Source organism: Sminthopsis crassicaudata, chromosome 2 (assembly GCF_048593235.1).
Source record: "Sminthopsis crassicaudata isolate SCR6 chromosome 2, ASM4859323v1, whole genome shotgun sequence".
NCBI lineage: Eukaryota > Metazoa > Chordata > Mammalia > Dasyuromorphia > Dasyuridae > Sminthopsis > Sminthopsis crassicaudata.
In genome coordinates, this window is record NC_133618.1 from 686,559 (window position 1) to 711,778 (window position 25,220).

Consider the following 25,220-nt stretch of genomic DNA (forward strand, 5'->3'; position numbering starts at 1 on the left):
GGCACCAATATCTAAACCAGGAAGGGACAAAACAGAGGAAAAAATTATAAGCTGATTTTCCTAAATGAATATTGTTGCAAAAATCTTAAATAAATTACCAGTAAAGAAATCACAGTAAGTTACTATCAGGATAATATACTATGACCATTTAGCATGGTTCAGTATGATTGATCTGATCCTACAAGGAGATGTTATGGGCTAGCACTTGAAACAAGGTACTGAGTGGAACTGAGGAGACAATGGTTAAATCTAATTTAGCATTGATTTGTCCTACAACAAATAATGATTTCCTAGTGATGTAATGAGTATATTCAGTGCACAGCATATAAGTAAGAAGCTCTCAGGGCCAGATACAGAAACCCCACAAGTCCACTCTTGGAGTCAGAGTCAGATTCGTTCCAACTTCCACCTTTGTGCTGGCTGGAGGCTTTGGATTCAGAGGGAGCTAGAGGCAGAAGCTGGAAGAGACAAAGGACTAGTGGCAGGAACAAAGGAGAGAGATAGGCCTCTAAGAAAGCTAACCAGGCCCAAGGAACAAGTCAAGACTTAAAAGGAAACAATAAAGGATCTGAACTTTTAGCTCCTGGCTGCCTTTGGGGTGATTATTGAACTGAACTGAAACTAAGGCTGCTCCCAGAAGCTCCCCAAGAAATCTGCTCCCAGAAAACATTATGTTTTAGAGAAGAACATTACGTCCAAGAAAAACAAGATTATGGGGGAAAAAAAACAAAAAACAAAAAAAAACTTTAACCAACTTGAAAAGGGGACATAGAATCTCAAAAATGAAAATAATTCTTTGAAAATTAGAATTGGGCAAGGGGAAACCAGTGATTTTATGACAGACCAATAATAAAACAGATTCTAAAGAATGAAAAAAAAATAGAAGAGAATGTGAAAGATCTTACAAAAAAGTAACAGATTTGGAAAACAGATCAAGAAGAGAAAAAATAAGAATAATTGGACTGCGTAAAAGTTGTGGAGTGATAGAATATGAGGGGAAAGTAGAAATAGAAAAAGTCCACCATATATTACCTCACAGAGATCCCTTTGGGAAAACCCATAGAAATATTGCCAAATTTTGAACTGTCAGATCAAAGAGAAAATTTTGCAAGAAACAAGAAAAAAAATTCAAATTTTCTTTTGAGCTACAATTAGAATTGCACAAGACTTATCAGAAGCCATAATAAAAGAAACTAGGTCCTAGAATTATATCTATGGACAATCAAAAGAACTAGGTCAGCAGCCAAAAATATCATGTCCAACAAAATTATCTATACTATTAAATGAGAAAAAAATGGACATTCAACAAACATGCAGATTTTGAGGACTTTCTATCAATTAAGCTTGACTTTAAAAGAAAAATTAACATCCAAGAGTTAATATCAAAAATCAATTTCAAGGAACTCAACATGGACAAAATGTTTATTTATTTATTTATTTTACATGGGAAATGTATACCATATGTTTGAAATTGACATTAACAATATGGTAGCTCAAAAGAAAGATTGGAGCAGAATGAAAGTAAAAATAGGAATTATGTCATACAAATGAGGTGATAAGGTGCAGAGGAAGAACAGACATAGAGGCATTAAAGGGAGGAGCAGGACTTTTAATTCTGAAAACCTACTCATATTAGGAATCAGTTAAATAGGTAACATTACACACACACACACACACACACACACATCCCATGAAAGGTATAGCACCCTCCAAAATCTATATAGAAATAAGAGGGGATGGGCAGACAGGTAAGGAAAGGGTGTAGGAAGAACACAAGGGAAGGATCCTTGGGTAGGGGAAAGTTAAGTAATAATAGCAAGGCACACTAAGGAGCAGAATTAAAGTAGTCAGCAGGCATAGGAAAAATATGTCTATGTGTATGTGGGAAGGGATCAAGTGTGTGTGTGAATATATATATATACACATATGTATAAATAAATATAGCCTCTTTAACCCTCTTGGGGATAGGGAGAAATGAAAGGGGGGAAGAATAAAGTAAAAAAGATGTGCAGCAAAGGACAAAAGAACAATTTACAAAGAAGTAAAAAGATAGATACTCATGAATATAATTTCTTCTACATATATATGTATACGTTCTTGAACTGGTAATTTGTCATTATATATTTTGAATCCTCCCTGATATTTTACTAAGAACATGACAATGCTCCCCTTTGCTTTGTTTTGTTTTGCATTCCTTTTCTATTTTTCTTTTTTTCTTATTGCTTTTTAAAAATAATTTCTATGCATACTCATTGACCTAATAATATCACTACTAGCCATGTATCCCAAAAGAGATTTTTTTTCCAAAAAAAGGGAAAAAACCTATATGTACAAAAATATTTAAAGCCGCTGCTTTTTTCTTGGGGCAAAGAGTTGGAAACTGAAGTCAGGAGGACCTGAGTTCAAATGTAGCCTCAGACATTTAACACTTCCTAGTTGAGGAACACATTCCTCAGCAAATAAATTAAAAAAAAAAAAAAAAAAAGTAAACCAATTAATTGGGTATGCAAATTTAAAAACTAGAAAAGGAAATTTAAAATCCCCAATTAAATGCCAATTTGGAAATTTAATTTAATTAATTAATTAAAGTTAATTAAAAATTAAACATGAGATTAATGCAACTGAGTTTTTAAGTCATTGAATTAATAAATAAAGCTAGAAGTTACTTCTATGAAAAAAAAATAGATTAACCATTGTTTAATGCTTTTAAAAAGAGACAAAGGAAAGCCAAATCACTAGCATTAAAGATGAAAAGGGTGATTATGCTAGTAGTAAAGATTAGATCAAAATAATTAAAAGGGGTTATTTTGTCCAATTATATGCCAGTAAATTTAATAACATAAGGGAAATAGAAGAATATTTTCAAGATATAAACTGCCTAGATTAACAGAAGAGGAAATAGAATATCTAAATAAATCTATTTTAGAAAAAGAAATTGAAAAGGCTATAAATGAGCTTCCTAGAAAAAAAGTATCAGATGGATTTGAAAGTGATTTCTTCCTCACATACAAGATCAACTAATTTCAAATCAAGTGTAAAAGACCTATAAAAGAAAAAAGAATTGATAAATGGAAGTATGTTTAGCATGATTTTATATACATATGTGTTTGTGTCTAATAGTAAGCTTCTTTAGGGTGGGGTGAGAAGGGAAGGAGAAAAAATGACTACACAGCAAAGAACAAAATAAAAATTAGAAGTAAGCACAGAAAAGCAGGATAGTTTAGAAGAATGATGTGTAGTATTTAAAACAAAAAGTAAACATTATGAAATGGACATTAATGGTTTCATATTGAATTCTCTTATTTGTTATATATATAAAAAGTTCTCTTTTTTTGTTTTTTTGTCTTTAAGTTCAAAATGAATAAAAATTTTAAAGAGATAAATTATAAAAGATACAAGATCTCTCAGAACCAAAGGATAAAGTAGAAAGAAAAAGAATCCAATGGTCACCTCCTGAAAGAAAATGCAAAAGGAAAACTCAAATATTATATCCAAAATTCAGAACTTCCAGGTCCAAGAAGAAATAATGCAAGCAGCCAGGGAAAAAAAATAATTCAAGTACTAAGGAGCAAAATCCAGTATTACACAAGATTTAGCAATAACTACATAAAGGTGTGTAGAGCTTGGAAGAAAATATTGCATACAGCAAAGGATATAGGGTTACCACTAAAACCAGCTTACCTAGCAAAACTGAGTGCAATCCTGAATCTCAGTATTTCTTATAAAAGGTCAGAGTTGTGCACAGAAAATTTGAAATGCAAATACAGAAGCCAAGAAAAAAAGATGCAAGTATGAATAGACAATCATAAGAAAATAAGAATAAACTTACATTCCAAAATGGGAATAATGATTGTATTGCCACTGAATCCAATTGTCATTAGGGGTCATGGAAGGAGTCTAATTAGATGAGGTCTTTGAGTGGTTTTATGATGCCTTGATGATCTTAAAAGAAGCATGGAAGTAGAAGAAGATAATTAATGAAGAGGAAGGATAGGGGGAATATATAATTAGGATGCAGAAATAGGAATCTGTATATATAAAAAAAAAAAAAAGGGATGGTAGAATAGGTAACATTTGGATTTCCCTGTCATCTTTGCTGGCCAAAGGACTACACGTGCGCGCGCGCACACACACACACACACATACACACGAGCACGTGTGTACACGAGCACGTGTGTGCACGGCACAAAAATACTTTTTTCTCAACAGGGAAATGATGATGCAGAGACATGAGCAGATTTAAGAGAAATGTTTATACTGTGATAACAATATGTAAAGACAAACCGTTTTGAAAGACTTCACAATTTTAATCTAAAGGGAAGCTAGAAACTAATTCTTTTTCTAAATCTAATTGTCAGCCAAAAGGAAACCCTAGTTGACTTGTGGGCATAAGGCCTCCTTCTACTTTGTCACTGAATCAGGAAATTCTTAGCCTTATAAATCACTTTCCAAGTCACAACTATCCAAGTCGTATTTTTAGGGCTAGTAGAGAGTAAGGACCTGGACAGTAGTCCCCTTGCCTTGATGGTAGGGATTATTGTCTCCCTGGCTGTTTGCTACCATTTAGAGCCTGTCATAAGACATGCTCTGAACCTCATGGCCCACGGTCTCATTCCTACCCTTCCAAAATAAGCAACATTTGAACCAGATGTAATATTAATGACTAGCAAGTGGTGATTGAGAGCAGCAAGATCATGCTAAGAGATTAATTCCACTATTGTTCCCTTGGAAACCTGTGGAACTTCATCCTTAAGATAAATTCACTAAAATGTGTTCTCTGGGGCTAGAAACTCCAGTTCAGCCTGAAGGACAGACTAAGTCACAGGCAGCCAAGGGAGAATGCAACTTGTTTTAAAGATAAACACAATAAGCAAAATTCCTAGGACTTCATTAGGAAACCTTTTTTTTTTTTTTCCTTAAATTTAAGCTATGGAGTAAAAGAACACCGCCCCTGCCCCCTTTGCATTATTTTCCTTTACTGTGCTTGATTTTCTTTGCATATCTCAGAATTAAAGAGTCTGTGTCTGTGCTCTGGGCTGTCTAAATGCTTGTAATCTTTGAAAAGGGAGTAAAAATGTTTTATCCCTGAGAATGGAAAAAGAAAGAAGGGGGGAAGGGACAGAAAAGGTCAAAGAGAGGGAGAGAAGTGGAGGAGAAAGAAGAGGAGAGGGGATAGAGAGGTTGAGGAGAGAAGGACAGGAGGGGAGGGAAGAATAAGGAAAGAAGGAAGAGGGGCAGCTAGGGGGCGCAGTGGACCGAGCACCAGCCCTGAATGCAGGAGGACCCGAGTTCAAATCTGCCCTCAGACACTTCACACTTCCTGGCTGTGGGACCCTGGGCAAGTCACTTAACCCCAGCCTCAGGGGGAAAAAAAGGAAGAGTGAGGAGGGAGGAGGAAGAAAGAAGAGCGAGAAGAAGAAAGTGGGAAGAGAGATTGGGGGAGAGAGAAAGACAAAGCGAAGGAGGGAAGGGGGAAGGAGAGAGGAAAGAGAGAGAGGGAGAGAGACAGACAGACAGAGGGGGAGGAAGGGAGGGAGGGAGGGAGACAGAGACACACAGAGATAGACCGAGAGAGACCAGAGGGATCGGGGAGGGAGAAAGGAGGGAGGGAGGAGGAAGGAGAGGGAGGGAGGGAGAGGCAGACCGAGACAGAGCGGGGGGAGACGGTGCGGCAGAGCTGCGTCAGCGCTGCGGAGGAGGAGGAGGAGGGGGGCGAGGAGCAGCTGGCATCTCCCGGCCGGGCCGCACGGAGGAGCAGGGGGTGCCAGCGGCCAAGGTGAGGCAGGCCCGGCTCCCGCCGCCCGGACGCGACCTCTCTGCGGTGCCGCGGCTTCTCGGAGCCCCAGGTAGGAGACGTCTCCGAAGCGCGCGCGGCCCCCGTCCTCCCCGGCCCTCACCGTGCGTTTCCGCCCGCAGCGCAGGCAGCTCGGATGATCCATCCCACCAAGCAGCCCGAGGGCAAAGGAGCCGAGCCGTGGACCTCCCTGCAGCCCAGCCCAGCCCCGAGCCCGAGGAAGCAGCCCAGGAAGATGCTGATGTCGCTGCCCACGCTGACGGTCCTGGTGCCCCTCATCTCTCTGGCCGGCCTCATCTACTCGGCCTCGGTGGACGAGAACTTTCCCCACGGCTGCACCAGCACCAGCAGCCTGTGCTTTTACAGCCTCCTGCTGCCCATCATCCTGCCCGTCTGCGTGATCCTCTACCTCTGGACCTGGACACAGAATTGAGGCCCATCCCCGCCCCGCCCCAGAGCATCTCCCGCGGAGGCCCGCGGTCTCCATGTAAACCAGAAAATGCTCTCCAATTTCCTTCCGCTTCCCTCTCCCCAGACTGGCCCGCTTCTCCTCTCCCGGGAGAGTCGGGGGAAGGGGCGTTCAGACGAGCTCTTTTGCATCCCGCCTTCCCGTTCCAGAGCTGGGGTGGGGGCGGCAGGAGGGGGGGTCCCTACTTCTTCTCTTTAAAATATTCTCCCGTATCTCGATCTGGGCTTGATTATATGACGTTCTGCTTCTGTTGAAATGCATCGGCCAAAAGGGTCTTGGATTATTTTCCTTACTAGTTTAAAGGCCTTTGTAATGGAAGGAAATGATAAGGATAAATCTTGTGGAAGATGCTTTCCCAAATAATTTACTCGTTTAAATAGTTTCAGTTGCATTCATTCAAACGCTTACCGTGCAGTGAAAACCGAGGTAGAAAAAAGCAAAACAAAAGGCGAGGAGCCGAGGGCTCAGAGGCGTTCTGCTGAAATTCCCTTCAAACAGAACACTCCTAGAAACAGAAGGTCCCCAGTTCTCCTTGACTCTGATTTCCCAAGAGCAGGATTTCAAACTGGGGGTTTTCCCCCGGCACTCAAAGGTTTACCCAGAAGTAGCATCTCCAGGATGGGCCCTGAAAGGGGAGGTTTCAGGAAGGCATTGCAGGAAGCTGACCGAAATTTTAGCCTCAGTGAGGTAAGAGAATAGGAAGACTTACTGGGAGGTCAGGCTACGGACTCCCCCCGAAATGCTGCTTTCTTCCCCAGGAATAGAGCGATTAGGTTTCTCATCATTTCTAAGTTGGATGTTGAAGATTACGGGTTTCTTGTGGATGTCCAAAAGTAGCCCGAATTATGTTTTGAACTTTAAAATTCAGCTACTTAAAATACAGATTTATATTGGGTTTCATAAGTTAATTAGGGGGAAATGTTACTTGGGGCACAGGAGATCTGGGCTCTGGAGAGCAGCTTTTGGGCACCATGGCTGTGAAGTTGTTTCCCAGAGTGAAAGGGAGAGTGGCCGGGCTCTGAATGCCACTGGTCTAAGTGTCAGAGCATTGGAATAATCATTGGGGATGCATTCAGCTGGATTGGTTTGTGGCTTGTTGTTTGATGTTAGTGTTGTGTCAATGTTTTCTTGCATTGTGATTTGGGAAAATCATTGCATAGGAGCAGTGTTGGCTTGTGGGATAATACCCAGAGTGTGATGCATTTGTACACTTAGGATTTTGTTCCTCTTTTGATCATAATACTGTGATTTTATGAATTTAAGCTATTACTTATTAGTAACTTTTGTCTGGAAGGTAGCATGCTCTTCTGGCTTAAAGTAGTCTTAAATGTATCCTCTGGGGGAGGTTGCTTGTTACCTTGGGAAGATTAGCCGTGAGAGGTTCTATCAATTGGCCAAGCCCTCTGAACCTTCTGTCTTGGTTAACCCTGTGCCATAGAGAAGGCAGGAAGGGTTTTAGAAATTCTGCCCTAAGAGTAAGGCTTAGGGAGGAACCGACCCTTCCCCCTCCCCGACACACACACCCAGGGGCCCACCTGCACACAAATGTACCCCCACACATCCTCACAGGCTAATGGGGAGATACTGACTTGAAATATGGTGACTCGTCTAAACTCACTGGATAACATTACTTAACCGGTATATATCAGCGCTGTACCTTTGAGTCCCCTTTGGATCAACAGACCCCAGTTTCAAAGATTTTCCTGTTGGCATAGGGGTTGGTAATCGGTGCATTAAGCGATACGAGCTGACTGTAACCAGGATCTTTAGGGGTTTGTGGATATTCATGTTATGAGTAAAATCCCCAGATGTGATTATTTTCTAAATTTCTAATGATCTTTTTTTTCTTGCACCAGAATGTATTAAACTAGAAGGAATCTACTAAAAGTTTTTAGATAAACTTGTATATGCTTAATAAGCACTAAGGATAAATGTTTTTAAATAGTTATTTATTGTAAACTTAATGATGTTGCCATTAACTTGAGAACTAGAAGCAATGAAATTTACTGTGTAAGAGATGAAATCTTTGAAGATAATCATTTGATTTGCTCCATGTACTGAATCTGATGTGTGTTTAAATGATCGTTAAGCTAGCAACCCACCATTCAAAGGAAATGTCAAGAGCTGCTCAGAAGGAGTATGTGTAACAGTGGATGTAAATGGCTGGGGAAGTTGAGAAGACAGTCTTATAAAAATAATGGTGGGACCTTCTTGACTCGGTTTCTCCACTATGCTATTTCCTTTCTGACCAGGAAAGTTTGCCATGAAATATGGACCCAACGATCAGATCCTTTGAAAAATTTTGGCTCACAATTGGCTGTTGCAAAAAGTTTTGATTTATACCCGAAAACAGACGCTTGTCCTCTTAAACCCTTTATCAACCTATTGATTTGTGGCTTTGGACTTGATCCTGATGATCGCCACCTTATCCCTCCTTCTGCTTTCATAGCAAATGTGTCTGACTGTGACTAAAGAACTACAAAGGTTTTATAGTGAATCTCATTGATCCCATCATCAAACTTCTCTGAGCAGATGCTTGTCTTTCTGCTGTTGACTATGGCCATTACTTATCTCACCTTCCTGACCTAGATCATGAGCTCCGTTTTAATAGTTGTTTACTTATGTATAAGCTTATGTTTTTAGAGTCTCTCTTTCTGGCCAAATGACCCTTCTCTTTTCTATGACCTGAAGCTAACATATGAGGTTACAATATAATCTTCACATGAGGAGAAATGGTTAAAGACATATGAAGGCTAGAATTCTTAATGGAGTAGTAAATATGCCCTCGAGAAAGGCAACAAGATTAGGCTATTTCCCCTGAAGACTGAGATACATGTGGGTGATTGTTAATGTTTCCCAAAGCGTATTAAATATACTAAAAGAGGTCATGTTAGCTGCAATTGTACTAAGAGCTTTAGAACTTCTGCTCTACCATGGCAGTGAAAACAATTTTGGCAAAAAGCCAAATAAAGACCGTGGTTCTATAATGATATATTTCATATTTGACTCTGGAAAAGGTGAAGCCAGCCAGTGAATCTCCTCCAGAAATTCCATTTAATTAGCACCAGATGGGTTTCATATAGATGCCCAAAACCAAGAATTTCGAATATGTTTAGTAACTGTCTATAAATTCTCACATTGGATTGGAGCTTTCATATGCAAAATTGCTCTACTTGTTGTTAAGAAACTATCTGTTGGGAGTTTTTCCAAGGGGGACATTCTCTTTGGGTCTGGTCCTCAAGAATACTTTTTAAAAATTCTTCCTCTGTCTTTTAAAAATTGCTGTGATCACATCTAAATGTTTTGTGAAAAGGAGAAAGAGCAAATCAAAACTCAGATGAGATGCAGGCATCCTTTTCTGATGTTTTTCCTATAGTCTTAATAATTATAAAATTGATACCATAAGGTTTGCCCTGGCTTTCACTTCATGGATTAATTACAGGAAGGACAATGTGATTTAAGTTTGGTCCAATTTACTAATTTATATTAAGTCTTATGAGAGGCATTGCTTGGAGCCAGGAACGTGAATCTGCTCAAAGAAATGCTTCTTCAAATCTTCAAATCAAATGCCCCAGAAACAAGGTGGGAAGGTCCTTTCCAGAAAATGTTAACTCTCCGTATGGCAATTGAAAAGTTCAAGTTGTTAAGTCATGGACATATATATCTCAAGACCAGGCTTAACATTTTGTGGACAGAACCTTTTGCCTTAGAATTAGCAAGGGAAAAGTGTTTCCCAGAAGCAGACTATTTCACGAAATAGATAGCTAAACCCAAGACTACAGAGGGAGGATTGTATTATCTAAATGGACAGGAAGGTGCATTCTGTGTTACTTTTTGTCCTGACTGTCCAGTTGTTTGCTGTTCTTTTTCTCTTATAAATTTCTTACCCTTCTATAAAGGTACGCAAGCACCAGATTTAAGACAGAAACCGGAAGTTGGAACTCAGGTCCTCTTTGTTCTAGTCCCTCACAAAATTACCAGTAATAATGTCTCAGTCTACATATGGGAATATCTTGGGTTACACAGAAATGTAAACTACTCTTAAGATTCAGTTCCCCTTATAATTGCAGGTACTTTTCACTAAATCTTTATTACTGCTCAAAATTATTGCTTCAGAAACTTTGGGAGGAAAGACTGAGTTTTGAAAATTATTCCGACCTTCCATTCTTGCTTAAAGGTTTTACCTAAGTTGCTTTCTTATTCTTTTCAGTTTTATGGCAGTATAATGAATTGATTCATGTTCCCCCTTTAATGTTTTGGATTTTATATTTGTTCCTTACATATTTTAGCTTCCTCACTGCCATAACCCACTTTGGACTAAGATCCCTCCTTTGCACAAACAACTGCCTTGCTATATCGGAATCAGTTGTTAAGTAGTTCAGATCTGATGAAACTCCCGAGGAAGGGTCCAAGGGGAGAACTGTGGAGAAGGAGAATAAACCTGAAGACACTTGGAATTGGGGAAAATGTCCTGAGACCAGGAAATAGAACTGAGGAGTCTCACTCTATTTTGCTCCCTACTGACTACATCTGACTAAACCAGAATGATCCCATTTTAAAATGGAACCATCTTAGAAATTCCCTGCTTATGCCGGGTATTCTGATGAGACTAACCATTGAGAAATGTCTCTTTCCCACAAGAACAACTTGACCTTGAACAACTCCAGTGATCCCTGGGCTTGCATATGTCCCCATTTCTCTTCTGCTTCAGAATGGCTACGTACCCGAACAAGCCTGGAGTTATAAACGTATTCTCTACCTTAAGAACCAGAAGGTACAACTAGCCCAGTCTTTTTGACGGCATATCTTACAGTTGTGATAGTGGATCAGCTTCTCTTTGGACTCACCAGGAATCTCCAGGACGGGGTGGAGAGGAGATTCCTGCTCAGGTCTCAGTTTGGTGAGCTGCTTAGGAGGTTTGCTCTGGCTAACAGGTTCCGTAAAAAGGCAGACTAGATCTTTGTCATGAGAAACTGAATCATTTGTGCTGGTTTTCATAGAATATCACTTTTTCCCCCCAAATGGAAAATAGTTTGTTCCATCATTGCACTGAGAAGGATCCCTAAGGATAGGATCTGACCCAGTGATTTTATTGTCATAGGGAGGTCCCAGGAAACTCTCTCTCCCCAGGAACAGAAGTGAGGTAATTTCCCATCGTGTTAGAGCCCGCTTTACATTCTGTGGGACCACTCCTATAGATCTCTGTTGAATTTTCTCTGGTTCACTTTGGGCCAGTGACCCCCCGAGGGAGACCACAAGGATGTTCCTAAATAGAAAACAAGAAATAGGCAGTCGTTAAGTCTAGACCTTGATGGAAGCGAAATGTCAAATAGCCAAAACTTGGATCCCTGTGGCCTCCACCCCCCAGTGACGGTGAAAGGTCCAGCTTCTGACCGGAGCCGTCCAGCCGGCTCCTACCCCATATAATTGTATCATCTTCTAGCGCACAACTCTCCCTCTTCTCCCTTTGTGTCATATGCCAAAGGTGGCTGTTCTCACCCTCTGAATCAGTGGCCGGAGCTCGGAGAGAGAGGGAGGGAAGTTTGCTTAACACAATATTTTAGGGAGGGAAGAACGAGAACGGGAAACGGTCAGCGAGGAAGACCTAGAACGGCACTTCCTAAATTTCTCCACTTGTAGCCCCTTTTCACCTGAGAAATTTTTACATGACCCTAGGTGTATAAGTATATAAAATAAATGTACAGATCAAACATTTACTGATAATAAATCATAATTTCTCCACTACGCATTCAGCTATGAGATCCCCACGTGCAGTCAAAACCCACAGTTTTAGAAGCTGGGCCCTAGAATGGGAGTACGTGGGCAGAAGTAGGAATGAGAGCCAGGCCCTGTGGGGTCTGGAGGGGTCCAAGAGAAGGGGCCAGAGGTTTCTAAAGCTTGGGAGAAGGAGCCTCGGTTCCCGAGGAACAAGAATCAAGAGATCAGGTCTCTCCTTCAAAAGATTTTTTTTTTTTCCAAATCAAAAGGTAATTTTAAACAGGCTAATGCAGACACCAGAGAAAGGGAAAGTGCTGGCTGGGGAGGGTCAGCAGAGTCTGGGGTCCTGGGCTCTAGCACCTGACAGGGCGGGGGCTCAGCGTCCCGCATCCTCCAGGTCAAATTGGACTGTGGTCTCCAAGAAGATGGCAGCTCCGGGGGCTTTTCCTGACACGGCTACAGTGGACTGCACTTCCTCGCCTTCCACCCCAAGAATCTGGGCTGGGACAGTCTGAGAGAGGTCTAGCGGAGGAACAGGATGGCAACGGATGATGGTCTGTGCTCCGGAGGCTCCCAGAGACCCCGGGCTTGGGAGACACAGGTACTAACCTCTGGACAATGTGGGCCCCCTCCCCAAATCTGCCCCGGGCTCTTAACTCTGTTCCCTCCTCTCCAGTGGACCAGAGGGGCCCATAATTCCCAGACATCAGCAGTCCCTCCTCAGGGGATGGGGGTGCTCCCCAGACGGGACACGTGTGGGAATTCACTTCTGCTCTTTGTCCTCATTCGATTGTCTTCTCCTTCTCTCCAGCTCTCTCATCCATGAGTGTGACCCACATGGAGGACCCCCAGGACCAATGCCCCGAGGTGCTGGGCTTCCACTCCCAGAGCTCCAGGAGGAGGGACTGAAGGAAGAGGAGGTCTCCCAGAAGAGAGGGGGCCACTAGGCCCAGGTTGGATAAGACCCCCCAGGTCTGGAGAAGGACAGAGATATACCTACCCCAAAGCACCCGGGGCCAAGCCGAAACATGGCTGCGCTCTGGTGAGGGCGGTGAGAGTGCAGAGAGAGGGGCGCAAGAGCTCCGCTGTGCCCCGGGGCATGGTGATGCTCGGGACATCCCCCAGCCCCATCCATAGCCCCCCTCCTCCTCCAGAGAGTGGAGGAGAGCGCAGGGGGAAGCCTGACCAGGCTGCTGCCGCTGGGGACCTTGGGCGCTGCTGCTGTACCTGAAGAGGAAGACGGGGCTCGATAGGGTGGCAGGGCCTGGGTCAGGGACACACGGCCAGAGGAAGGGCAGAAAACGGGGGCCCCTTTGTGTCTCTGCTCCCTCTCCACAAGCATGTGGAGTCGCCATTCTGGGGAGTGGGCGCCTTCCAAACTACCGGGGACCAGGGGAGTGGAGGTAACAGACAGCACTCCCAGCAGTAACCCTGAGGGGTCCGGGGGGGGGTGGGGAAGAGACAGGGGCCGGGAGCTGTCCCTCCCAAGCTTCTACTGGATGATACACCTCGGGGCATCCTGTAGCCCTGAGACTTCCCCAAGGACTAAGCGGTGGGCGGGCTCTTCTCTGCTTCTTGTGGGGACCCTGAGGACTCCCTCCCTCCCTGAGGCCCTGTGGGTGTGGGTCTCTGGCTGCCTCATCCATGCTGTTTGTTCCTTCCTGATAATAAGCATCCATCCTGTCCAGACTTAGACGTGAGGCTGGGAATTCCCCTGCTCAGAGGGAATGATGGCAATCCCCAGCCATTTCCTTGGTAGTCTCAGAGCTCAGATGCTTCGAGCGTCTCCTGCTCCACCTCCCCAAGCCCAGCAAAGGGAAGAACCATGGCAAGTAAGTCTCTCGCTCCTGTTCTAGGCTGGTTTTTGTCAAATGTGCCCTTGTGACTTAGCACCTTTGATATGTAGGAAATAAATAGTTGTCCCATATCCCATGTTGTGTGTAGAGTGATTTGTGGGAGGGCTGAGTGTGAGCCAAAATCTAAGTGTAAGAAGAGGCAGCCTCCCCTTCCTGTATGCTCAGGACGAGAGCAGGGGTCCCTGGAGGACCTAGTCCCCCGGTGCCCCTGGAAGTGCAGCAAGGCTTCTTCGGGATCTCCCCTGCTGGCACTAAATCCGGAGCATCCCAGCTGAGGAAAATAAAAGGTTGCAGCTCCCACTAAGCTTCTGGGTCCTCCAAACAGTCCAGGGACACACTTTAAGCTTAACCCGCTTTGTTCCTATGGTCTTGCCACTTTCTTTCTAAAGTCTATGCAATGGACAGAGCAGTAATCAGACCCTAATTGCAAGGTGTAAAAACTCACACTAAGAATTTAACATGGGCCCTCACCAGCCAGACCAGAGCAGGGTGGTTGAAGAAGGGGCGGAGGTGGATCAGGAAGTGGGTAAAGACACAAGGAGGAGAAAGATGAAGAGGTCCAAGGTCTATGGGAGGAAGTATATATACAGCAGTATAAATAAAGCCCGGTGTTCTTCCCACCCTACCTCCTCAAGAATCACAAAAGCTCAGATTTAGAAGAAACCTCAGGGTTTCAACCAGTTTTTGACCAATAACACCCACCCCCACAACATTCACCAAAAGGGACCATCCAAGGTGTGCCTGGAGACTTCTAGGGATGGGGAGCTCATCACCTTCATAGGAAGTCTTTTCCACTCTGAGACAGGTGGGGTTGTGGAGAAGTTTCTCCAACATTCGTTTGTGTATGATTTTGTGTTCCATCATTTGTCTCCATTCCTCTCTTATACTCCCTCTCCCCAAGACAGCAAACAACTTGATATAGTTTAAATATGTGCAGTCCTTTTAAACATATTTCCAGGCTTGTCGTGTTGTGAAAGAAAAATCAAACCAAAAGGGGGAAAAACATGAGAAATAAGCAGACAAACAAAAATGTGAAAATACTATGCTGTGATCCACATTCAGTATCCATGGTTCTGTCCCTGGATACGGATGGCATTTTCCATCCCAAATCTATTGGAATTCTCTTAGATCGCTACATGCTGAGAAGACCTAAGTCTGTCACAGCTGATCATCACAAAATCTGGTTGTTGCTGTGGACAGTGATCTGGTTCTGCTCACCTCACTCTGCATCACTTCGTGTGAGTCTCTCCCGCCCTTTCTGAAATCCTGCTGATCTTTGAGTCTCTCCCGCCCTTTCTGAAATCCTGCTGATCTTTGAGTCTCTCCCGCCCTTTCTGAAATCCTGCTGATCTTTTCTTCCAGAATACTCCATCACATTCATACACCACAACTTATTCAACCATTCCCCACTGATGGCCGTCCGCCCAGATTCCCGTTCCTTGTCACTATGAAAAGGGCTGCTATGAACATGTTTGTGTACATGGGTCCTTTTCCCTCTTTTATGATCTCTTTGGGACACAGACCCAGTCATGACACTAAGAGATCGAAGGGTGTGCACAGTTCCAGGTAGCTCTCCAGAATGGCTGGGTCATTGAGGAAGTTTTTCCAGACATTCAGACTGCATGCAATATTCAATGAGCTTCCCTCCTTCCTCCTTGTTCTGCTGTTGCCCTCAGATCCATTCCTCTCCTCTGTCCTCTTTCATTAACTTGGGCAAAGTGCCCACGGTGCCTTCCATCTGTCTGCCATGGCTAGGGAATCAGCGGCTAGCAGATAACAAATCTGATGCCAATTTCCATGGTATCATTGGGTGATATGGGCATGTGCCAAGCTAAGCCACACCGAAGCCTGGTTCCATATACAAGAGAGTAAGGGAATCCTCTCCCTTCCCAAGACTCCCTCCTGCCCCTCTCCCCGCAGCTGCTGCAGGTGCCGGCGTGGACCTCTTCCTCTTCTCCACAGAGGTGGAAATTGCTATCTCTGGGTCCTAGATCTTACCCACCCAATGGGAAAGGGGGGCATTACCACAGGCCTTACTTTGGCAGTGTGATTTCGGTGATTTGAGGCCCCCCCGTGCAGAAGGTATTGAGGACCTTCCAGTGGGCAAAGGGTAAGAACACTATTATCCCTGAGTTGGAGAAAAGGATTAGTGGCCAGCAATTACTCCTCTGCATTGTACATAATGGGGAATGGGGAACATTCATCATGATGCCAATTTATGGACCCCCATGATACTCAAGTAAAGGGGGAAAGTCCTTCCCCTAACAAAGGAGCAAGGTGGGGAAGGATTACCTGAGCAATAATATTACTTATTAGTGAAACCTCCAGGTCTCACTCCTACGTCTTCCTAGGGAAAGGGGCAGGGTCAACGATAGCCTCCAAACTTCCCAGTCTCCATCTTACGGGCAGCTGGGGTGGCTTCCCTTCTCTCTCCCGACATGACTGTCTAAGCCTCTGAAGCTCACCAAGAAAGGAATCACACCAGGCAATTACTCCCAATAGAAATGGAAAACAGACTCGGGGTTTCAGGTGGTAAAGTGGCTCAAAAATGTGTCCACGTAGTTTCCACCAAAGCTAATGTGATTGGTGGCTTTCTAATATACAGACACAGCTGAATATGTTTTACAAGGATGGGTAAGATCTAGGACCCAGAGATAACGATTCCCACCTTTGTGGGGAAGAGACCCACACTGGCACCTGCAGCAGCTGAGGGGAGAGGGGCACGAGGGATCCCTCGGGAAGGGAGAGGATTCCCTTACTCTCTTGTATATGGAACCAGGCTTTGGCTTGGCTTGGCTTGGCATGTGTCCATATCACCCAATATGAAAGCAGCTTCCCCCGGGGGAAAGGCCAAATGTGTTCCCATACGATATGGACAACCTCTTTTGATTGGCTACATACCCAGACTGGGGTAGCTTTCCTCTCTTTCCCAGGGTGTCTGGAAAAGGTGAAAATACAAGATCATCCACAGCATTGGTATCATGACCTTCCCCTTCCATTTTCCCCATCTACTTCATGACCCCCAAAATAGCGTTAGGGTTCGTTTTATTATTGCATTTGTCCTTTGGGGTGCTAGATACAGAAAATGGATCCCCCACTAAACCCAGGAGCTAGATTCCTTGAGGTCTTAAAATTGGCACCCTAGAATTCCAGAATTGGTCTGAAAAGCCAAGTCCCAAGAACTAATCAAAGGATTTGAGTTTAAAATTTGGCAGGGGAGGTGGGGTGGGAGGGGGGTCTGCACTATATTGGAACTAAGCTAATTCATTAATCTTCTTGCTTTCCCTGAGTATGAGATGGTGTAAGATATTGGGGGAACAGGGAATGTTCGGGGAAGAATATGTGTAAGTTTTTTCTTATAAGTTTGAGGTAGATATCCTTTTACAAAAGCTAAACAGTTGGAATGATTAAATGGAACTGGAGGGCAAGGGATCTCATAAAACTGAAATGGAGATCGAGAGCCAATGGTAGAGAGACTGTATTTCCAGACCTCTTCAGGGTCCTGGAGAATCCTGGGGAAGGGTGAGATGTAACAACAGGCAGCAGGCACTAGAGTATAACTGTTGTCTACACACATTCAATGAGTTTCCCTCCTTCCTCCTTGCAGACTAAAGCTATGTCTGCCACACACCCAGTGCCTGAAGTGGATGGGGATGGTGGCTTCCAGCTAATGGCAGTTTTCTGTGGTCGCTGTCTAGGGGAATATCTTCTAGGGGAAGATATTAACTCCCTCTTGCAAGATCAGTTCCAATGCTGATTACAAAAATGCCTCAGTAAAATCCCTTATCAAAGCAAATATCATCAGAAAGAGAGAAAATATGCACATTGGAGTGGTCTCTAGAGTACACCAAAGGCCTTCAAATTAGGAATAAAATTTTAAGAAAACATAAAACAAACTAGAAATAGAGAGAATGGAGGTGGGGAGGGGCTGATGATGGTAAAGCCCTTTGCAAGTCTTAAAGGGACATATAAATGTCAGTTATTATTATCATTAGCCCCCAAGAAATGCAGTAAGTGGTGCCCTAGTGCACAGAGTGCAGCATGTGGAGTGAGGAAGACCTGAGCTCAAATGTAACTTCAGATGCTTATTAGCCATGTGATCTTGGGCAAGTCATTTAACCCTGTTTGCCTCAGTTTTGTCATCTGCAAAATGATCTGGAGAAATGGCAAATTATTTCCAGTATCTTTGCTAAGAAAACTCCCCTCCTAAAGGGTAAGACATGACTGAAATAGTCTCCGGGGTCACACGGCTAGTGTCTGTGGCCAGATTTGAACTCCCAGCGATGGCTGACTGCAGGCTAGAGGCTCTATCTCCTGGGCTACCTAGGTCCCTTCTCAAGCCTAGACAACCAACGAGCACAAATCAAGCGGCTCTCAAGGAGTGAGAGCAGAGGTGGAGCTGGCTCTTAGCCCTCTGGGATTGCACAGGAATTCAGGACCATGGTGAGGGCTGGTCTCCTCCTGTCTGCTTCTGTTGAGACCTCAGTTTTCCATTCAGAAGTACCCACGGGCCTGTCAGAGGAGACCTTCAGCAGCCTCCCTCTCTTTGTGTCCTCCATACATTCTGAGGGGTTGGTCTTCAGCTGTGAAGACCACTTTGGTGTGGAAGTGGGGCTGCATTGATATGTTTTGTGCAGTATAAGCCTCCTCCTTAGAACCCTTGGGAAGCGTTTATATCTGGCAAAAACCAAAACAAACCAAGGAGATAAATGCTTTATTAAAAGGAATCCAGAGTAACACTGGATTTTTCAGCAAATAGAGGTCAGAAGCTCTGGGGAAATTCTCGGGCTGCAGGGGAAGGGAAGGGGCTTCCTGCAGCCCAGGTGACGGAAAGTTCTCTCCTGCTCTCGGCCTGGTGGCTCCGGGTGGTGGGCCTCGTCCAGCCGCATGCCGAGCCGGACGGCCCCCCGCCCCCCGAAGTCTGAAGATCGGCCCGAAGCGAAGGCGGATGGCGGCAGGTTCCAGAGGCCGGACCACTCCATCCCCACCGGTCCTTGAGCCCCTCCCCGGCCTCGTGATCACTCGGGCGGGCCCGAGGTGGCTGAGCGGGGCCCCCAGCGCCGGAGGAGGATGCGCAGGCTCCTTCGGAGGCTGCCCTTGAACTCCTGGTTCCTCAGGCAGTAGATGAGGGGGTTCACGATGGGCGTGAGCACCGTGTAGACGGCCGAGATCAGCTTGTTGGAGCTGCGGGAGTCGATGGCCTGGGGCCGCACGTACATGAAGATCATGGCGGTGTAGAAGATGACCACCACGCTGAGGTGCGAGGCGCACGTGGAGAAGGCCTTCCAGCGGCCGCCGGCGGACGGGATGCGCAGCACGGCGGCGCCGATGTGGCCATACGAGAGCACGGTGGACACCAGGGGGAAGACCAGGATGACGAAGGCCAGCGCGAAGTCCACCAGCTCGGCCGCCGAGAAGTCGGCGCAGGCCAGCTTCAGGATGGGCGAGATGTCGCAGAAGAAGTGGTTCAGGACGCGGGAGCCGCAGAACGTGGCGCGCGAGATGAAGGCGATCTTGACCGCGGACACGCCGAAGCCGCTGCCGAAGGAGAAGGCCACCAGGCGCGCGCAGAGGCCGGGCGTCATGACGGCGGGGTAGCGCAGCGGCCGCCCGATGGCCACGTAGCGGTCGTAGGCCATGGAGGCCAGGAGCACGCACTCGCTGCACACGAGCGAGCTGAAGAAGTAGAGCTGCGCCATGCAGCCGCCGAACGAGATGCCGCGGCGGCCGGAGCGCAGCGCGTCCAGCAGCCTGGGGAGGATGTCCGACACGTAGCACACCTCCAGGAAGGACAGGCTGCCCAGGAAGTAGTACATGGGCTTGTGCAGCGCCGCGCTGCTCCACACCACCAGCACGATGGCCGCGTTCTCCGCCAGGACGAACGCGTACGCCAGGAGGAAGAGCACGAAGAGCAGCGGCTGCAGCCGCGGGGCCGTGGGGAAGCCCACCAGGATGAACTCCCGGACGCCGCTCGCGTTCTCTCCCCTCATTCCGCGCTGGCGCTGCCGGCCGGGGACAGAAGCGGGGACACGCTCAGGACCAAGGGCCTCGGCTCCGGCCCGGGCCGCCCACCGGACCTTCCTGACAAGTGGGGTCGGAAAGCGCGGGGAAGGGGGACCCGAGGGCCGGCCGGACCCCCCCCAGAAGTCAGCCTCCTCCGGGACACTGGCCGAGGGACCCCCTCCCTCCCCACGCCGGGGCGCTCGGCCTGGCTGCCGTCACCCTCCCGGCTCCCTTACCTGGTCCCGCTCCCCTAAGGAAAGCTGGGCCGGGAGAGCGCCGGGTCTGCGAGCGGCCACAGTCCAGATCTGCCCCGGCCCCTGGAGAGGACGCGGCCGCCCCGCCCTCTGCCCCGTGCGCTCAGGAGGAACCGAGAGCCTGACCCGAAGGACGCAGGACTTATGGGCTCGGAACTCGGGAGCACGGGGAGTGCCGGACCCTCGGCCTGCCTACCCTGGCCGCACGGAGCGAGCTGTGTGAGGGAGGGGCCCAGGGCCCAGCTGGAGTGGAAGTCGGCTCCCCCTTGCTCCCCCACCACCTTCCGGGGGGATCAGACCTTGTGCATCCCTCCCCTCCACACACATGTACAGGTGCCTGTGCCCACATGCATACGGAGTCACACGCACACGGGTGCAGGTACACGCAGTCACACAGACACAGGTGCAGGTACACACAGACACAGGTGCAGGTACACACAGACACAGGTGCAGGTACACACAGACACAGGTACAGGTACACACAGTCACAGACACAGGTGCAGGTACACACAGACACAGGCACACAGGTGCAGGTACACACAGGCACAGGCACATAGGTGCAGGTACACACAGTCACAGGCACACGGGTGCAGGTACACACAGACACAGGCACACAGGTGCAGGTACACACAGGCACAGGCACATAGGTGCAGGTACACACAGTCACAGGCACACGGGTGCAGGTACACGCAGTCACACAGACACAGGTACAGGTACACACAGACACAGGTGCAGGTACACACAGACACAGGCACACAGGTGCAGGTACACACAGACACAGGTGCAGGTACACACAGACACAGGTACAGGTACACACAGTCACAGACACAGGTGCAGGTACACACAGACACAGGCACACAGGTGCAGGTACACACAGGCACAGGCACATAGGTGCAGGTACACACAGTCACAGGCACACGGGTGCAGGTACACGCAGTCACACAGACACAGGTACAGGTACACACAGACACAGGTGCAGGTACACACAGACACAGGCACACAGGTGCAGGTACACACAGACACAGGTGCAGGTACACACAGACACAGGTACAGGTACACACAGTCACAGACACAGGTGCAGGTACACACAGACACAGGTGCAGGTACACACAGACACAGGTGCAGGTACACACAGACACAGGTACAGGTACACACAGTCACAGACACAGGTGCAGGTACACACAGACACAGGCACATAGGTGCAGGTACACACAGTCACACGGACACATCCATGCACATACAGATGCACAAATGCACACTCATGCACACACACACACACACACACACACATGCGCACGCGCACACACACACACACACACACACACACACACACCCCAGTGAACTGTTTCCAGCTGAAACCATCCCCAGGTGCTGCTTGGCTGGAGCTCCAACTGCTGCACCAGGGAAAGCCTCTTTTTTGGTCTTCCCCGGGTTGAGCCTGAGACCTCCACTGGAGGCCTTCAAGCAGTCTGGATGGCCAGGGCTGGGAGCTGGCCATGAGTCTGCCTCCTCCGTGATGCCGAGTCCCGTGTGGCCCCGGACCTCAGTTCTGGAGCTCTGAGCAGCCAGTGGGAGCCCCAGTCCCTGTCTTCAGGGGGCTTCCAGCTACTTGAAAGTCCGACCAAGAAGCTAAACAGGAATTCCAGAGAGCTGAATCAAGCTGGGGAGAGGGATTTACAGGCAGTGGTCAGTTCTGCATGGGGGGGAAGGATTCTGCCCTGTGTGGGGGTCCTGTCAGGCACAGCTTTCCACCTGAAGCCAACGTGGAATGCTCCTTCACAAGAATGAGGGCCAAGATCACGGCAGCGTAAGATTTATTGGCTTTTGGAGTGGATCCAGCAGAGGAAGAGCAGGCACTGACCTCCTCTCTAGGGCTTGCACACAAAATGCAGCTTTGCCTCTCTCCTTCTGCAAGTCCATCTTCCTAGCTTCCTCCCTGGCTGGCTGCTATCTGCCTGCCATTCATCCATCCATCCGTCAATCTAACCTCCTTTCTATTCACCCATTTATCTGTCAATCAATCTACTCCTTCTTTCTGTTCATCTAAGAAGCCATCTGTCCAGTCTATCTACCTCTCTTTCTATTTATCCAATTATTCATCCATCCAGCTACCTATCAGTCTGTCCCTCTTTCTATTCCTGCAACCAGCCATCTATCCAGTCAACCATCTATCCGTCTATCTACTCCTTTAATTATCCAATTATTCATCCTTCCATCCATCTATCTCAGAGATACATAATTTGGAGAAATTGAAAAGCAAAGAACCCTCCTCACTGCCACCGCCTCCACCCTCTGCCATCCTCTGTTCGGTTCCCCTTTCCTGAACACCCCCTAATCAGCCAAGAAGCCTTGTTAGGTCGTCCTGCAGCCATCCTCACTCCTTTTAGAGCCTAACTAGCCACGGTGAACCATTATGATAATCCTTGACCTGCTCTTTCCCCTCTCTACTTGACCCTATGCACTGGTTCTAGTTTTCTATAAAGGAGAAAATACACCCGTTGACAACTATGTAAAAAGATGTCTCTCTGAGCCTTAGTTTCTTTATCTGCGAATGGAGACAAGGGTCTTTGTACAATCCATCCCAGAGGTCCTTGTGGGCCATGAGCTTTGCTGGCCAGAAGGCGTCATTTATTCATTCCTTCATCCTCTCTCCCGGGTGCTCACCAGCAGCTCCCAGAACCCACCACCCAGTGTCAGTGAGCTCCCACTCTCATTCTGTCCCCCTCTTTGCTTTGGTGCCCGTCATCTCCTCTTGCTTCCCATCTGTTTCAGTCTCCCCTTCCTCAAAGACCCGGACAATCTCTGTCCCCCTGCCTTGAGCCCATCAGTCTCTCCCTTATCACAACTATCTCTGTGTGTGACATTCAGCCCCGGTACAGCAGGAGGTCCCTAAGAGCAATGCTTGCCAAATGTCTCTTTGCACACATTGGACATTTAATCCATATCAACTGAGTTGGAATTTTAACTTTTGGAAAAGAGAATGTGCAGTGATCCGGGGCAATCCCAATAAACTCTGGGTAGAAAACGCCATCTGCATCCAGAGAGAGAACTATGGAGATTGAATGTAAATCAATCCAGGCTAGGTTCACTTTTTTTTTTCCTTCTGTTTTTTTATTTCTCTCTCTCTCTCTCATGGTTTTTCCCTTTTGTTCTATTTTTTTCTCTTCCAACATGATTCATAAAGAAATGTGCAATTTACTGCATAACCAGGAAAATGATTTTTTAAAAGGAAAAAGAAAAATCGAAAAGAGACTGTGTAAGGTAATGAAAGAACTTCAGGTCAGAGGACAAGAATTAGAAGAAGAAAAGGGTAGATGACGGAGGTCTGAGATGGGGGGAAAAGGCGTCAGGGAGAATGTAGGTCAGCAGGGAGGCTGGGAGAGAAGAAAGGTGGATGGGAGGAAGCACAGGAGAGGGCAAATGGTAAAGGAGTGATAGAGTGACAGGGGGCAGAGAAGAAGGCCAGAGGCTCCTACACTCAGGGGCGGGTGGAATGAGAGGTGCTGCCGGCTTGTTTCTGAGAAGGGTCACACGGGGTACCCAAGCAGGGCTGGGATTCCAGCCAAGCCCTCTGACTGCAGAGCCCCTCTGGGCACAGGAATGGCTTGGGAGGGGTGCTAGCATGGCTGGACCTGGGATCTCTAAATCCTTTTCCTGCCTCCCTCTCTCCTGATTAAGCCTTCTTTGGGGGCTTTCAGACTCGGAGCCCTCACCCTCAGCCAAGGCCCTAAGTCCATGAAAATGCCTTGGTCCTAATTTCCTTGTGGCTGGCCGTCAATGACCCAGTCTCTCTCTCGGGAATCAATGGCTCAGCTTCTTTTCTGTTTGGGGTGGGGGCCCCGTGGTGCCAAAAGGCTTGGGCAAACCTCTGCTGCCTCCCTCCCTGCTGCTCTTCCCCGCCATCCCTGGGCAGCCGTGGACCACTTTCTTCCTAAAATGCCTGAGCAGGAGGGGCCCACTGCTGACTGCCCGGAGCTCGGCACCTGTGTCGCTGATCGCTCTTAGGCAATGTGAGCAACGTGGAGGGGCTCCGAGGGAAACAGACTCACAAGGGTCTCTAGAAAGGTCTCTGGACTGGGAATGAGGACCCCTGGCCTAAAGTCTGAAAGTGGCCGGCTGTGTGATCCTGCAACAGAAACTCTTTCCCGTGGGGGCACATGGGGAGCCCCACTAGCACCTGAATTCGGGCAGGAAGGAGGCAGGGCTCCACAGGCCTGGGCAGCCTTACCTGCTGCAGCGGAGCTTGGCTCTCTCTTCCCCCAGACTGGGTCACCTGAACTCTGGCCTGCGGGATCCTGACGCGGTGCTTGGGAGACCCGGAGAGGAGACTGTGAGACTGGCCTCTGCCTTCACTGTGCACAAAGGAGATTTTTTTCTACTGATGCTCGGGGACTCTTGGGTCCCGATTCCCCAAGCCGCCCAGATGTGACCACACCGTGAAGCCAATTAGAAGAAAGTCCCTGTGGCCTGAGCAGGGCCACTCCAGAAGGGAGGGGGAGTGAAAAGCCAGCAGGGTCTGTGGGGAGTGTGCCCCCAGTGTGCCCAGTCCTTGCCCACAGTCCTCCCTGTCCCGACGTGCCCAGGCCCTCCATCATTCCTGCAGAAGGTTTGTCTTCAGTCTGACCACCAGTCCGAGCCAGGAGGACAGGAGGAGGGCAAAGGGACAGAGGGAGGGAGTCCCTGAGGAAGGGAGAGAGGAGTCTCCCTTAAGTGACCGGGGCCACTGGGTGAAAAGCTTGTATTGCTTCCCCCACCTTCCAGAGTAGCACAGAATGGTGTTCATATTCCTAGACTGACTGTCTACCCCTGAGTGGGGTCACTCATGATGCAGACTTTGTGGTGGTTGGAGCAGAAAGGGGGGCTCTACCCCCAAACCCCAGGTTGAGACACTTCATGCAATAATGATGGAGTTGTGAAGTAGTGAGAGTCTCAGCAGCCATGTAGTCCAACTAGGAGCCAAGGGGAGGGGTGAAGATCTCAGTGAGACAGGAACCCCCCCCTCCCAGGAAGGTCATCCATCCTATTTTCAGCAGGCCTTAATTTTGAGAAGGTCACAGGGAAAATGAGCCCAGAAAAGTGGGCTATTTCTTTTTGTATCTTTGTCCATTAGCATTTGTCATCCACAG

At 47.4% G+C, this 25,220-nt stretch overlaps 2 protein-coding genes across 2 annotated transcripts; one reads left to right on the forward strand and one right to left on the reverse strand.

Annotated features, from left to right (window-relative positions):
• Nucleotides 1–5,681: 5,681 nt before the first annotated feature.
• Nucleotides 5,682–13,908, forward strand: LOC141553876 (phosphatidylinositol N-acetylglucosaminyltransferase subunit Y-like). The gene is made up of 3 exons (XM_074285310.1): nt 5,682–5,846; nt 5,917–12,582; nt 12,793–13,908. The coding sequence occupies exon 2, from the start codon at nt 5,931–5,933 to the stop codon at nt 6,225–6,227; it is 297 nt and encodes a 98-aa protein (XP_074141411.1). The 5' UTR covers nt 5,682–5,846; nt 5,917–5,930; the 3' UTR covers nt 6,228–12,582; nt 12,793–13,908.
• Nucleotides 13,909–18,706: 4,798 nt separating this feature from the next.
• LOC141553080 (olfactory receptor 6B2-like) lies at nt 18,707–19,827 on the reverse strand. Its single transcript, XM_074284974.1, has one exon. The coding sequence runs from the start codon at nt 19,825–19,827 to the stop codon at nt 18,856–18,858; it is 972 nt and encodes a 323-aa protein (XP_074141075.1). The 3' UTR covers nt 18,707–18,855.
• Nucleotides 19,828–25,220: the final 5,393 nt, after the last annotated feature.